This window comes from Sparus aurata, chromosome 8, assembly GCF_900880675.1.
Source record: "Sparus aurata chromosome 8, fSpaAur1.1, whole genome shotgun sequence".
In the NCBI taxonomy this organism is placed as follows: domain Eukaryota; kingdom Metazoa; phylum Chordata; class Actinopteri; order Spariformes; family Sparidae; genus Sparus; species Sparus aurata.
The window spans coordinates 11,505,070-11,520,674 of record NC_044194.1 but is presented as its reverse complement, the minus strand read 5'-3'; the positions used below and the strand labels follow the sequence as shown (position 1 = coordinate 11,520,674).

The 15,605-nt window shown below is 41.0% G+C and overlaps 1 protein-coding gene across 6 annotated transcripts; it reads right to left on the bottom strand.

The window, feature by feature from the left end:
• Nucleotides 1-9: 9 nt before the first annotated feature.
• Nucleotides 10-14,834, bottom strand: alpk3a (alpha-kinase 3a). 6 transcript variants are annotated; one of them, XM_030425493.1, is made up of 15 exons: nt 14,745-14,834; nt 14,162-14,430; nt 13,763-13,795; nt 13,264-13,385; nt 12,387-12,504; nt 11,002-12,280; nt 4,528-7,744; nt 3,885-4,032; nt 3,217-3,344; nt 3,095-3,130; nt 2,727-3,001; nt 2,531-2,619; nt 2,226-2,443; nt 2,104-2,152; nt 10-2,020 (listed from the first exon to the last, which is right to left on the bottom strand). In XM_030425493.1, the coding sequence occupies exons 2-15, from the start codon at nt 14,299-14,301 to the stop codon at nt 1,684-1,686; spliced, it is 6,189 nt and encodes a 2,062-aa protein (XP_030281353.1). In that variant the 5' UTR covers nt 14,302-14,430; nt 14,745-14,834; the 3' UTR covers nt 10-1,683. The 6 variants fall into 6 exon arrangements, with proteins under 6 accessions (XP_030281353.1, XP_030281357.1, XP_030281354.1 ...); XM_030425497.1 differs by having other exon boundaries at nt 4,528-7,711; XM_030425494.1 differs by lacking the exon at nt 14,745-14,834 and adding an exon at nt 14,510-14,573.
• Nucleotides 14,835-15,605: the final 771 nt, after the last annotated feature.

The window sequence follows — 15,605 nt, the reverse complement described above, 5'->3', positions numbered from 1 at the left end:
GACACAATTGTTTTACATATTTATTTAAAAAAAACATAAGCCGACATGATGTTACACGAATGAGACAGCACACATTGTAAACACACATTTATGCTTCTTTCCTAACTACTCATTCATTGACTCACTCACACTCCCTTACACGTTTGCATTTTCTTCACACTACTTCAGATATTTAGTGCTTTGACTTTATGTACACATAAATACAGATTGATGCATGACACCACACCTTATGTCATCCTCATTTCCAACAGTCTTCTTTTTTTTTTTGAGAATTTGGGTTTTCAATCATCAAAAAAACTCATGCAATTACAGTTTTTTTTGTGAGGGTAGCTAATGTTTAATGTGACTATTTGGGCTCATTTGTAGACGCCGGTTGATCATTAACCAACAATCCTTTACGGAAGTTCCTCATTATTTGAAGTTCCTAAGACTCCTGTTAAAATTTTACCCTGAATACCTGTACTAACTCATAGATAGTTAAGAGTTAGCTGAAAAGCTTTCATTCTAATTTGTATTCAGTCCATGCTGGCATTGCACCTCTAAAAAAATGAATAGAATAAAAAGAACAGGCGATGCTTAAGATTGATCATGTTACTACTGACCAACTGCAGAACTCAGGTCTCTTGCTCATTCAAAAGTAATTTCTAGTTGTGGAAAGAAATGTCACAGATTTCATGCAGGGAACCTTACTTGGTGATCAATATTCTGCACTTTCGGTTATTTTGCTCAGTGGGCTTTCATCCCCACAGTCCATAGGTCAGGTGCAAATGACTGTGTGAAGCTCAATTAGCAGCTTTCCATGTGACTGGGAACACACTTGTGTGTTTGCATGTCAATGAGTGTGAGCGTACCGTAGTTAAAGAGTTTACTGATAAGCCCCTTACTGCCCGTGGATTTGACAGTAGCATTCACCAGCGGTTATTCTAAAAAACCGGAAGAGGAATTATTAAAGACACAGATACAGATACTAAGACAGATACAGAGTACTCAAAAACTACTAAAAATGAATGCCAAAAACAAAGTGCACACAAACATCTTTGACCTGATAACGGTGCTCTACTTCGACATTGTGAGCTATGAAAAGAAATGCTGTTCAAATGCCACCTTTAAATACCATTTCCAAAATAAACTTTATGCCCTACACACATACTGTACATCACAGATGAACATATGGCATATAGTGTGGATACATTACCTCAACTAACCTCAGTGGCTGCAACTTCAATCTGCTAAATCTTTTTAAATCAAACCATTCAAATGATTTGACGATAAAAGACAAATTGTGTTTGGAGAGTTTTGTCCACTCATAGAGCTGATATGACTCTGAAACAAATGTTTCAAACCATTCAGTAGTGTATATGTTTGTGGCCCAGTGCAGCTTTTCATACTGTTAAAGTTAAAAACACTGATTTTGCTGTATAGCATTGGTGAGCTATAAGGTCAAAAACCCTGTGCCCAATGCTGAAAACATTCTCATAAACATGAGGACATACGTTTTATATTCTAACTGTAATGGTGACTGAGGTCACAACCATTCTTTATGGCAAGTCAGGTCAACGAACCGTTCCTTTTCTTACAATCTTAATTCTTCAAGTCCTTCTGGTTTTTGTAACGGGAAAGACAGGTAATACTAAACCATTAAAAGAACAACAATCTTGCTTGACACAAAAGAGGTGGTTTTTCCTACCTCATTTCAAGAACATCAACAGTTTCTGCAGGCATGGGTTTGGCACCTGATTTATTGTCTTCGGTCTCCTGAACTTTTCTGGGTACCTTTGGGCTAGAATTTGCCTTTCTTATCATCTGAGGGCTTTGTCCTTTCCGCTGCAGCTGTGGGCTGTTAGAGCCCAACTTGCGGTTGAGCAGAGGGCTCCTGGAGCCCTTCGTCTTGGTGGGCTGCAGACTATCCATAGTCTTAAGTGACCTCAGGCAGAGAAGTCCACAGTAGTAGTTGCACTGATGGTGTGTCAGGAACTGTTCGAATACTTCAGGAGAGCCATACTCCGTCAGTCCTTGGTATCTAAAAGAAAAAGAAAACATTTTTATTCCAACTATTATAGTAGAAAACAAATAACATTTGCATGTACAGGTCTAGATACAAACCCTTTAGACTTGGTCACAACTTTGACATTTGTAATCTTCGTTTCAATACCTGGAAAGAGGAGGAAGATTATTAATAATGTATATAGAAAGAAAAATGGCCACTAACTTTGTATGTGTCTTACCATCTAGCCGAGTGACCAACAAATTGCCATGCGTCCACTGATGGATCCAGTGCTGGAAGGTGCTGCATTTCTGCTCCACCTCGGAAGTGGTTCGTGTAATTAGCTTGCCTTTAGCGTCCATCATACAATAGCTAAGGAAGGCACCCTTAAGTTCAGCCTCCACGGTGGCATATGGCACAGAGTTTGCAGGCCGGTACATCAGATACTGAGGAATCACTCTTTGGGAAACACCAAAAAAATAGTGGGTTGATCACAAGAAGCAGTGTCAATTATCATAGCCACTGTATAAAACATTTGGTACGTACTCTAGTGAACAGCCAAAGTTCTCAATAATTCTTGCTTCGGCAGCAAAGATTTTACAGTATTCCCGAATCATGTTTTGGACTTTGCATTCCTGGCAACACAAACAAATTAACAGAGCAAGTAAATGTGCAGCAGTTACAATCACTAGGAATTTATGGGCAGCAATTAACTGAACATTCGTGGATGTTAAATACTCACTTGCTTAGTAATCTCTATGTTTCTCTCGGCAAGGTTGCTCTCCAGTTTGGTCCCATAGGGGATGGGGTTTTGAATTTTGATGACGCAGGAGCTTCCAGACTCAAAGATGGGATCAAGGCCGTAAATGACCTTCACTCTGCAGGTTTTGTGAGCACAGCCCTCCCCGATGTTCGCCGCTTCGGTCATGATGCGACCAAAGTACTTGTCGCCCCAGTTGCCAGAGTCGGCCAGGCCTCTATTGAACAACAGCGGCGTCATCTCGATCTCCTCTCCGACTAAAAGAAAACAGAAACAAACATTTATAATGAGAAATAATTCATACAAAATGACAAAAAAAAGTTGATATTGCAGTTTCCTGGAAAAATTACCTTCCAGATCATCTCTTAGTAATATCTCAGACAGAACTGTAAAACAGAAGACAACAGACTTATTAAAGCACAGTTGAAAACATATGATGTAGATTTCACACTTGATGTCTTCAGGCACTTACTGTCCTCGCTGAGCAGGAAGTCAGTGGTGTCAGTCCCATATTCATTACTGATGGAGCAGCCATATACCCCACAGTCTTTGCTGGACGCTAGGACAATAGCCAGAGCTACTTGGCTTTCATCTCCTCCACTTGGGTAATGAAAAAAAGGTAAAAAATACACAATCATATACAAATTGATTGGCTCATCAGAGTTGTACCAAACTTGAAAGATTCAACAAGGACCCACAAGGTGTCACTGTAAGACAAGAAGGTCATGTCTGCTGACACAGCAGCCAGTAGCACATATATAGACTTTTAATGCCCCCTGGAGATGAGAAAAATATTGTGTCAGGTTACACTTTCTGTGTCTAGCCAGAGATTCACCTCTCTGTGTCACAGCTGTGGGGTTCACAGTCACATGAGCAGGGCTCTCTCTCTGCATTGAGAATTTGAGAATGACAGAGGGACACGGGATTCACTCAGAGGCCCCAAAAAACATCCTGAAGCAACATTGTTTCACATTTGGAACCTGCCCATTTTTATCAGTCACACTGGATGGAAATTCTCTGAATAAATGCAGTGAAAAAGGAGACAAGTAATTATTTTAATGCAATGTGAACTCCATGTGATACTTTGTGTTACAGGTGGTTGGAGCAGTGTGGGTGTTGTAAGGCAAGAAGGGGATTTACCTTCTCTTCACCTCTAGTATTTCCTCCTCATCTCTGAACCACTTTATAGTGGAGTCACTGAGCACGTTGAAGAACTGGCACCACAGCTTCAGGTGTCCTGAGGCATCTGGGAATGGCTCCCCCCTGATCTTACGGATGACCTGCGGAGCTGGTGGAGCATGAGAGAGAGGGGGTGCCAAAGTAAATATATACTGTACTCGAGAGAGTAGAGACTTTCTAATGTTTCCACCTCCTCAGACACCAATACACTGATGTGTTTAGGTAAACATAAAAAAACAAAACATGGAGTATTTCATAGAACCATTTGTATTGTGATATTTTGTGGAAACTTCACAAAATGAAACAAGTTCTGTTGAACTTTTTGTGTGATAGCTAGTTTATGTTATGTTAGCCACTGTTCCTCTCTATTAGTGGACTGGAGAGATGCACTAAGATGAGGCACTAGAGAATGTGTCACAGAAAATCTGACCCGAGTCCTTCACAAAAAAATACACAGCAACTGAGAGAGACAGGGAAGGTCTCATTTGTCATGTCACATTACAATCTGCAGACTTATTGGGAAACATGCAAAACTTGTTCTCACAATATCCATCACGATAAAAGAACAATTCCATCCTTTAGGACTGAATGATTGATTATTTACCTTTCAAAGGGTCTAGCTTCTTCTCAGCTGGTTTTTCCTCTCGTTTGGTGCTGACTGGCTCTTCTGTGGGAGTCTCCGCCACGACTTTTGGCACCTCCAAGGTGACCTTCCTGCGGCTCAGTAGCGGAGAGCGTCTCTCCATTGGTGGGGTATTTTGCCCTGTGGGAGCTTGTAGTAATGTGGCTCTGCGAGCCTGGCTGGGTGACATGTAGGGGCTCTCTTTCTTGCCTTGAGTATCAAGTGCACCAACCACTCCTCCCTCAACATCTTCTTTAGGTTTTGGGATGAAGATTTTGCGTCGGGCTCCAGAGGCCAACTCCTCAGGCGTGGCAGAGCGTATGAGTGACAGACTGTCTCTGCGTTTCAGCCGGGGACTGCTTTCACAGGAGAGGGATGATGTTGGTGTTGAACCTCCACTCAGATCATCATCCACCTTATCACTCTGACGGTCACCCACAGTGTCTGAGTCTGGGGAAGATCTGGACATGAACTTGCGGAGACTGGCCGGACTCAGTGATGGATGTGCCGGAGGTTTAGAGCAGAGTCTCTCAACGGATGATCTGTTTTTTTGAGGGTCCTCAACAGACACAGAATTCTCTATCTTGGGCTCTTTGGGGGGTTTTGTCTTCAGGATTTCAGGGACAATGTTATCTTCTATTGTTTTACTGAATGATGGCCCATTCTCACCAACCTGTGGTGCTAAATCTTCAAATAGCATGGAGGAAGTGTTCTCTTTTATAATCTTTTCTGAAATTTCTTCTTGGTTCTGTTTTCTGCTTAGAGTTTTTTCAGGCTTGATGGTCATACTATTTTCAACATCCTGCTTTGTTCCTCTTCGCGTGGCAGCAGAAGTTTCAGTTTCTGACTCACTTTGAGTGGACTGTCTGAGGGCAGAATCACTTTCATGACAAGTGACAGAGATCGGTGGGACCACAAACGAAGGCACTGCTGATGTTTCAAAAGGCTGTGGGGTATCTGAAACATGGCTGTTTACATAACCACCATCCTCCTTGTCATCAGTACATGAAACACTTATAAGAGGAATTGATGCAAAGTCCATCTGAGGGAGCTGTTCACTGCTTTTCATGCGAGCCTGATCTCGCTCAAATGTTTCTGTCTTGTCATTTAATTGCACAATTTCCTTTACTTTCCCTGTGGATGACAGGTTATAATCATTCTGCATACCTTTCTGTGTGGGGAACAAACTTGAAGAATCAGCCATGCTCTGGTCTTGGATCTTTGCCACAGACACATGAGTTGTATCATGTTTTGGCACAATAGTCAGTGGCAGAGTGCACTCTTTGAGCTCAGGCTCCATGATTTCAATTTTTGGGATTACAAAATTTCCATTGGGGTACACATCCGGTGCATTTGGCTTGATATAATCATTCGGCATACCTTTCTGTGTGAGCAACACACTTTGAGAATCAGCTTTGTTCTGGTCTTGATTTATTACTGCTGACACATGAGTTGCATCATGTTTTGGTATAACGTCAGCCTCTGTCTTTTGTTTGTTTTGTGACAAAATAGTGAGCGGCAGAGTACATTCTTTGAGCTCAGGCTCCATGATTGCAATTTGTGGGATTACAAAATGTTCATTGGGATTTACATCCGGTGCATTTGGTTTGATATAATCGTCTGGCATACCTTTCTGTGTGGGCAACAAACTATGAGAATCAGCCTTGCCCTGGTCTTGAGTTGTTACCGATGACACTCGAGTTGCATCATGTTTTGGCATAACGTCAGCCTCTGATTTCTGCTTGTTTTGTGACAAAATAGTGAGAGGTAGAGTACATTCTTTGAGCTCAGGCTCCATGATTGCAATTTGTGGGATTACAAAATGTTCATTGGGATTTACATCCGGTGCATTTGGTTTGATATAATCGTCTGGCATACCTTTCTGTGTGGGCAACAAACTATGAGAATCAGCCTTGCCCTGGTCTTGAGTTGTTACCGATGACACTCGAGTTGCATCATGTTTTGGCATAACGTCAGCCTCTGATTTCTGCTTGTTTTGTGACAAAATAGTGAGAGGTAGAGTACATTCTTTGAGCTCAGGGTCCATTATTTCAATTTTTGGGATTACAACTTGTATATTTGGGTTTACATCTGCCACAGCTGGTTTAGTATCTGGGCTGTCTTCAGTAGTAGATATTTGGATTTGTGGAATATTCTCTGAAGGCCAATCCTGTGGTCGCTCACCGCTGTCTGGCTTTGCAACATTACTGTGTTTCTTTAAAACATTGTCATTGCCTTTCTTGTTTTGTGTTACTGAAAGGCTCTTCGATTCATCAAGCTTCTCCACTTTCATTGGATCCTTTTCTGTCTCCACTTCAAATGGTAGTCTCTCATGCCTTGTTTCACTGCTCTCACCTTCTAAAATTGCCGGCTCTTGTGTTTTCTTGCATGAACTAACATCTAAATCGTTTTCTAAAGCAGAAATCAATACCTCTTTCAATTCACTTTTCTCTTCACTGCCTCTAAAACCTGAGTTAGGACTCTGTATTGTACTGATGTTTTGGCCCTCTGCACTTCCCTCCAGTACTGAAGAGGCACATTCTCGCTGTATTTTTAGGTCACCCTCCTCTAAACTCTCCGGGGCGGCAGTGGGCGGAAATCCTATATTCATTTCCTGAATCAGAGAAGTATGTTCAGCTTCTTCTTTTACATGATCACTCTCTACACTGTACGCAGCCACGGTAGACAGGGGTAAAAGCACCTGATCCGGCGTTTTTGATTCGCACAGCTCTATTCTCTCTTCCAGTGAAGATGTCGTTAATTCTGCAATCTCAGATCTGTTTATACCTGAGTGTGGCTCTTTGTTTGATTTCACTTCAGCTTTCTCTTCCTCGCTTAACTTTTTAAAAGAAAGGCCCTCCTCTGCTTCCTCTGGTTGGACATCTTTGCCAATCTTATCACCGCTCTTTTCCTCTTCTCTCAAAGTGTCAGTGGGTGTTTCTCCAGGGTTGTGAATGTCTGACCCTGAGATAACACCGTGGGGGGGAGTCCAGCTTTCTTCCAAACTAGCGAGGGTGGCTGTGGGGGAGGACTCCTCTTCAGGAGGGGTTTGGGTTTGTGGCAAGACAGATATATCTTCCTTAGGAGAAGACTCATTTGCTGCAGCCGGGTGAATAGATTGTGGCATAACTACCAGGCAGTCGGGCACTTGCTGGTGAACAGGAACCTTGGTGACAACAGAGACTGTTTGAGATTCAGCCTGGTGAAAAGTAAACAAAACATTTTCGATACACCAGTTTCTACCTTATGCAAAGAGCTCCAAGAAAGCACATGCCTAACACTGCTTGATTTGAATGTTATGCATGCAGAATATTATTAACAGTCAAATTTGTTAGTAGCAAAGAGACCGAACAGGAAAAAACATTAAGTGTCATGTTGAGAAGTTTAAAGGATTTTTAAGAAGCTTGTTATGGGGAAGTTACTGTGGGGACCTTTGACAGTGTGCCACTTTTAGAATGAGACCATTTTCCGACCATAAATCAACAGATGTGTGATTCTAAGTGTACTGCACCGTTATATCTCCTACAGAGAGGGACAACACTGTTGTCAGTCTGCTGACAAAGTTAATCAGCACTGGTTATTAGGTAGACAATCAACAGCTCTGAAAATATGCGGAACAACTACAGTAAGTCAATACATTCTTGGGTTTTATGGTCTGTCAGTTTATTCTAGGAACTGCTTTACTTCATGTCACGTGCAAGGTGGCTGAAACCAGGTGTTTGCACAAGCAGTGGTCCAATAAAATTTTGAAGTAAGCCTTACCCTTAGCAAACAGGGTCCATATTTTTTTGTTAAAAAATCTTTGAACATTTTAAACAAACCTTTATGTCAATAATTTAAGCCTTCAGAGAGTGTGCTTGTGTTTTTTGCATCTGATGGTGAAACACAGACAGGGGAAATCCCAGAGAACTGACACACGTGTGCTGTTTACACTGCTAGGCTGCTGGGCAGTGAATGAATGACAACTTCTCCCTTAGCAGGATACAAGTCCTAACATGCCTGATTCACATAAATCTGTTGTACAGATTGATGGGACATTAAAAAAAACAACAGATTTTCCTGAAAATTAATTTACATTGGACATACATAGCAGTTAAGAGAAAATGTATAAGTAAGCCACCAGGGGTTTTCCCCCTCAGTGCCCCAGTTTTGGCCGTTGAAACCGTGACAATTAATGCAGAAGAGTAATGAAGGCACATGTCGCCTCGTGACAACATGTTTGGCTCGCAGCATCTACCAGGAAAAAAAGAAGTTGCTGCTTTCGATGGAAGGGAACTGGTGTCAGACTCGGTCTAAAAATGAAGCTGTGGTCATCGCAACACCTCTGTGTGTAAACGTACTCATGTGATAAAAAAAATTGTTCAGATACATGGTTTGACTTCCTCCAACCCGCCATTCATCAAGAATATTCCATCATCACAACAAAGGTAGTTCCACATTATGGACCGATTGGTCTGCAGGTGGAAAATGTGTAAAAGTAGCAGTTCCCTTTTCCACATGTCATCTCATTGTGCACCATGTAAGTGAATGTTAAGGCACAATGTCAAGTTCAATACACATGCTGTTTAAGTGCCCAAAACAATTCATAGATGCTAAATATATCTTGATTTTAACCAATCATAGGATTGTCTATTAGGGATAACAATTATTGCATTTTCAGGAGCATTTTTGGATTGATGGGATAAAAATAACGACAAAATCTTTCACAAAATTCTTCCCAACCATCTCCTCAAGCAAGCAGGCAAATTGAATAAGATATGCAGAAGCGGAAATAACATTCTAATATTAGCTGTAATATTGATACTGATTTATGATATGTGCAACTTAAACCATCTGTCAACTACTTCAAACCAAGATTCAGTCTTTGAAAAAAAACGTATGCTCTAAAGGTTTGGCCATGCACTTCAGTGGATTTCAATTCAATATGGCCACTATAATTAACTGCTCTCATAAACTATTACAACACTCACATAAATAAGTGATTTATATAAAAAGGAGTGATTGGTAGAATATTGCCAGAATTCAAAGCTAACCTCAAAAACAACATCTCAACCGGCTTTGGTTGCCTGACCTGAGAGTTTGGTAAAAGAAAGAAACTTAAATTCAGAACTCTGTCAGAATTCAGAAGCAGATTTATTTTTCTGTTTTGGGTGAAAAATCATAATTTCTTGATATTTTGTGAGTTTATTTTGTTTATTTGTTCTGCTAAGAGGTAGCATATACCTGCCAGCACATATCTCTATGCATCTTTGCTGGTATGTGGCAGTAAAAGATGTAAACACTGTTGTTTCTTCACTGTTGATAGTATTAGTTCATTTTTTGAATGTTTTAAACAAACAAACAAACAAAGATCTGGCCATATCTTACAAATTGCTCCTTTGACACTTTTTTGTTGTTGTAAAATTTAAGAATTTTAATGACGTTAGCGTTATGGGAAAAAAACAAAGCATGGCTTTGGATGAAGTTACATGGTCTCGTATTTACAGCATATAATAGAGTTTCAGTCTTTCACTTCATAGAAAAACATAAAACAAACCCATATTCAAACGCCAAGTGTCTTAAAGTGGTCGAACTGCACTAAACCATTTCAACTCCAAATATAACAACAATTATTCATCACTGAGTATGCTTATCAGCTTTCTAACTGTATGGGTGTATACTGTACAGCCTGTTAATCATAGCATGATAGTACTAATCCCTCACACATGAAAGACATGGAACCATTCTCGAACTGAACTCTGAGTTCAGACAGAAGAGAGAGAGACAGAAGTACTGCCCTCTTCCCTCTTCTTTAAATGAGGAAGGGGTGTGGGCAGGAGGAATGTGGTTGATGTGACGAGGCCCTCCTTTCCTGCTGAGACCTGCCGCAGAACTAAATCTACTCCCTGTCACTCTGTCATGCAAAGCCCTGTTTGTAACGTGAGAGCGTCCTCTGACATTCAGGTTTCATCATGATCTCTGACGCACTGGTGTCCCACTCATCACAGCCAACATCTCAGATATTCCCCATCCAATCTTACAGTGTGCAGTATAGACACAACATCCCCCACCCCCACATATATTAAATGCAACTTGCCCCAGTTCTTATGGTTCCCTGTTTCCTCTTCACTATCTTGTTTGGCTCGATGCTGTTCAGAGATATTGGTGCAGTTTAACCACAGTCTCACGTGGCAAAGATGACTCACTCCAACGATTGCTTATCACAGATGTTATACTGTATATTTCAAAGTAAGTGTATTGTCTGACTGTCTTATATTGTGCCATGAATATAACATCTAACTTTGCTTCACATCCACCACAAACAGCAAGCAGCTCAAATCCTTAACTGTGTCATAGTTGACATTGTTCAGGCTTTGGCCCTGACGTGGCTCATCATGTACTATCTTGTCAAACAAATGCAGCCTATATTTAAATCTGAAGTGGCAGTCAGCTGTTCAGAAAGACCACTGCACGTACCTTAGTGAGAACTTGAAGCCCAGACAATGACATTTCTTCACCTGGACTTGCGACCCCTGGCCCAACAGGCACCTCCATGGCCTCTACACCATCCTCAGCCTCCTTGACACTCTGGCCTTTGGACTCCTCTCCCCTCTCAGCTGTCTTATATTCTTTTAGGTCCCACTGTTGTTCTATATTCACAGTTTCTGAAGGTTGCTTTGGTTCATCTGTTTCCATAGGCACAACCTCCTCTGCAAGGGGCTTGCACACTTGATTATGCTCTGGTTGGAGCTGAAAGGAGGGTGGCATTTCTGGTTGAGAAGGCAAGTGGTCAAACTCTCTCTCCTTGTTCTCACCGTAATCATGAGAGTCCTTCTTACCCTTACCGAAGAGGAAGTCCTTGACTGAGTGGAGCATAGAGGAGATGGATGCCTGGATGTTGTGGTGGTCATGATCCTTATGAGCCTTGCTGTGTTGTTTGACCTCTGAGCCATGTTTTGTGGATGGCACCGTGTATGACATCGCCACTGGCCTCTCACTTTCTCTCTCCCTATCTGTGGTCAGTTCTTCTTCTCTCCTTTTCTCTCTCTCACACTCTTCCTCTCGTGCTTTTTCGTGGTCTTCACTCTCTTTTCGCATCCTCTCTTTCTCTCTCTCTTTCTCTTTACTGGCACTTGCGACAGGTATATCAGTTTCTTTAGGTTTCTCCCCTCGAGGTGAGTTCTGTTTTTCTTCAGCAGTCTGGGCCTGGAGGGTCTCTGCCAGAAATTGTGCTAAACCAATTCCTCCATCATAACAGTTCTCACCTCCATTCCCCATCATATGGCTTCTGCCATTGCTACTGCTTGTACCGCCGCTGTTAACTCCAGCGTCTACACCATTTGTGATCTTTAGTTTCTTTTTGGCAGCAAGGTCACTGTCTTTGGGTGTCACAGGGACAGTTTCCTTGACTTCGGCGCTAACTCCATTCGGTTCTGCAGCAGCTCCAAGTTGCTCCACAGCCTCAGGCTCCTTGACCTTTGACAGCTCCTCTGGTTGGGGGATGTGTCGCTTTCTTGGTGGACGTTCAGGGCTACTCTGCCGTTTCTCTTTCTGAATGTTTTCTTTATCGTCCTTCTTGGTGTGCGCCTCCATTTCGCTCTTCTTCTTCTCTGCTTTCTGCTTCAGCTTGGCAAAGAACCTCTGGTGGATCTTATACTCGTTCATGGTGCCAACCTCCAGAACTCCCGAGCAGGAAACAATACCTTTGCTATTGCTAGCTGAGGCCTGGTAGATAGCTGCATCATCCAATGTGCAGCTGAAAACAGAAACATCTCATATTTTAGTGTTGATATTTGCACAAAAAATGCTGCATTTCTAATAATTTGAACAATTGATAGATCATTCTAAGTTGTGTTACGTACTTGTAAATATGAAGGGTGTGGATTTTTCCATTACGACGAATTTCATATTTTGGGAGTCCACAATATCGGTCCATTTCCATATCATCTTTATACCATTTCAGTTCCGGAGCTGGATAACCTACAGACAAGGATAAACTGCAATGAACTGATTGTCTCTGGGTTATAAAAATTACATTCCAAGTACTGCAGAGCACTATTTATGAACATTTATTACATGCATGTCCTAATATGTAGTCTGTACTAATATCCTTTTTTAATTTGGGAAACTAGAATGGCACTCTGTATAGAGCATCCCTCCACCAAGGCCCAACAGTCCCCTTTATCTGTATCAAACTGTACTCCAGATCTGCACCAAAAGTTAATAGGGGGTCAATTCTGGGTTGAGACACATCCCCCAGCCAAGATTCCTGGAAATGAATTCCGTAGATTTGTATAAACCAACCAACCAACCAAACCAACCAACCAATAATCGACCAACCAACACATTTGCCGGATGTAATTATGCAGTCAACAAATCACTGTTCTGAAGCTTTGACATGCTTTGGCATGATTGTGTTGTAGCTCTTGCATCATGTTTGTGATATGTCACAGAGGAACAGCTGCTGCTGCTGCTGCTGTTGGGTGCGCCCACCTTTCAAATCTGCCTGCAGTCAAAAACAAAATCCTGGAAAAACCAGCTTGAATAAAACACTGTCTGATGAGTTTTTATAGAGCAGGTCAGGAAGAATAAAGCAGTTCATTTAGACCTTCCAGGTGAACTCCTTCCTTTGTTTCCACATTACTCACATCCTCCCTCTTCACATCACTAACCATTTGGAAAGTTTCTGTTACTCCAAGAAGGCATGCAAGTTAAAGAAGAAGTTAAGAGGAGTCCTACCTGATACGACACAGCTGAACTTCACATTACAATTTTCTGACACTGCCTTTGATTTCACGGTGGTCTCAAAGGAGGGCTGGATGTCCTCGGTCAGCTGAGCCATGACGCTGCACAACGTGCTCCTGGAAACAAACACTCATGAGAGTCAGTTCCATGCTTCCAAATAGACAGTTTTAAACTTTTGTTTCATTTCAGCGACCTCTTCATCTCTGTGCAGTACATTCAAATAAACGATCTTAATCATGTGGAAAGGATGTTAATGGAAATATCTGGTAGTGACGAGAGTGGGAAAAAGTGACACAGACGTGTGAGATGTCAGGCAAAACAAAGTTGTCAATCCAACACTGAAACCGATGTTTATCACTAAAACAGAACGCATCACTGGACAAACTGGACACTTACATTACAGTTAAAATGTCTGTTGGTGTCATTCTTGGGGTAAACCATTGTTTGTGGTTAAGATGTTAGTTGGGAGGAATGTTTTAAAAGTAAAGATTACCTCGTTGGTCTGTAGTGAGAATACCTTGAATAGCTATTCAGAAAGGAGGCAAATGAAGGGACGTCATTGATTCATTAAGATCTGTGAACCTACCTACATAAATATCTGCCCTCCTTCACTTCTTATTTTTTTTGTAGATGACATACAGTAACACGCATTATTCATGTGATAAATATGATCTTTGACTGACAATGTGAAAGCTTCATCATTTATTCTTTCAAACAAAAATCTTTCTGACAATTTCAGTTATGTTTTTTTGTTGTTTTAACTTCTGTCTGTTTTCTGGTGTTTTTCTTGACCACCATGCAATATATATGTTTTTAAATATATATATCACTTCAAGAGGAACAAAGATTCACATGTTCTGAATATACATGAATTATAGATGAAGTTGTCTACCTGTTTTCGGGCCTAACATTCGAGAGGTAAGTATTACGACTTTCTGGGCGGCCATTGGAAGAGCTGCCGTCCTCTTCATTGAAGCTGCTTGTCCTGCCATTGCCGGAATAAGTGCGAGTCATAGTCCTTCTGGAAGTCATTGTCCACTGAAGCAATTCACAAAAAACTTAAAATCCAAATAAATGTATCAGCCTGTATGAAACTACTACGTCCACAGCTTGTTCAGGGTTCAAGGCTCCAATTCAATGGTGGTATCCATGTAAAAGCCCCTGGAGAAGAAAATAGAAACATTTTAGAGTGGTAACAAAACCTGTCTGAAGTTAATTAAAGAAGGTATAAGATACACACTGGGTTATTTGGCTGTAGAAAACTCAAAGACACAGTTCAGACTCAGTGCTTGTCCTTTCTAACCAAGCAAAGTACTTACATTGGAGCAGGTTATAAATAGGATCAGCTATCAGGTTGTGGAAGGGCTGTTAGTGGTCAAACACCAATCCAAGACATGTTATCTACTTGTACATTTTAGGACTCAGATTCAGGTGTTTCTTGGTCACCTTTAAACTTTGTAAATTTTCCAACTTACCATCGAGGTGTTTTCAGGGTTGCTTTGGAGCCAGAGTGTGTGAAGAAAATCTCTGTAACTGCCTATCATAGACATGCATGTGTTGCCAGCAGGGGCCTATTTATAGCAGCCCTACAAATAGGTGCAAGAGCACATCAGATTTTCCAAAAGTAGACTTTAGACTTAGCGAAGAAGTCTAAAAGCTAAACTGAATTCAGAGTAAAAGCTAGCTATTTAAACCAGAACTAAAAATGTTCAATTTTTTTAATGGCAACACTGTTAATAAATCATTGCTTTGTTTTGATCCATCTTAAAAATTTGGAAAAATAGTGTCCCATCTTGGTGAGACAGTGCATGTGGACTTGAAAAACATGCCTGTAGAATGTGGTTCATGACGTAGCTGATGACCACTGATTTATGTCCTATGCTTTGCACAAGTGTTGTTACAGGACAGGCCCCCTTACTTCGTATTGCAACACATGGTCATAACATAGAGACCCACTTGCTGCTCACATTTCACATCAGAGAAGGCTTGACTGACAAATCTATGCTTTGATCAGAAGACCTAAGGGTATTTCATGAATGTGTTTGCTGTAGTTTTACATCGGTCTTATTTATGTTTATGGTTTTAGACATTGTTGTTAACTTTGATTCTAGAATGATTCTGTTATGCTCTTGTGTTACAACACATAACATTTATAATCTATCTAATACTGAACTCCATCTTCTATATTTACCAAGATCTTTCCCTGTATTAATAAAGTTTTTTTTTTAGATTAAAAAAAATTTGTTTGGCTTCAATGCAAACATAACAAACAAAACATACCCTCAAATCAAGCACATATCTTTATTTAAACAACATGCACATTTGTAAAAATGCCA

Bases quoted from the DNA above. Each gene is read 5' to 3' on its own strand.
- alpk3a (XM_030425493.1), bottom strand. From the start codon at position 14,301: ATGACTTCCAGAAGGACTATGACTCGCACTTATTCCGGCAATGGCAGG. The intron at 3,345-3,884 runs GTAAATCCCCTT...TCATTACCCAAG, and splicing joins ATACTAGAGGTGAAGAGAAG to TGGAGGAGATGAAAGCCAAG. The intron at 3,131-3,216 runs GTAAGTGCCTGA...TCTGTTTTACAG, and splicing joins CTTCCTGCTCAGCGAGGACA to TTCTGTCTGAGATATTACTA.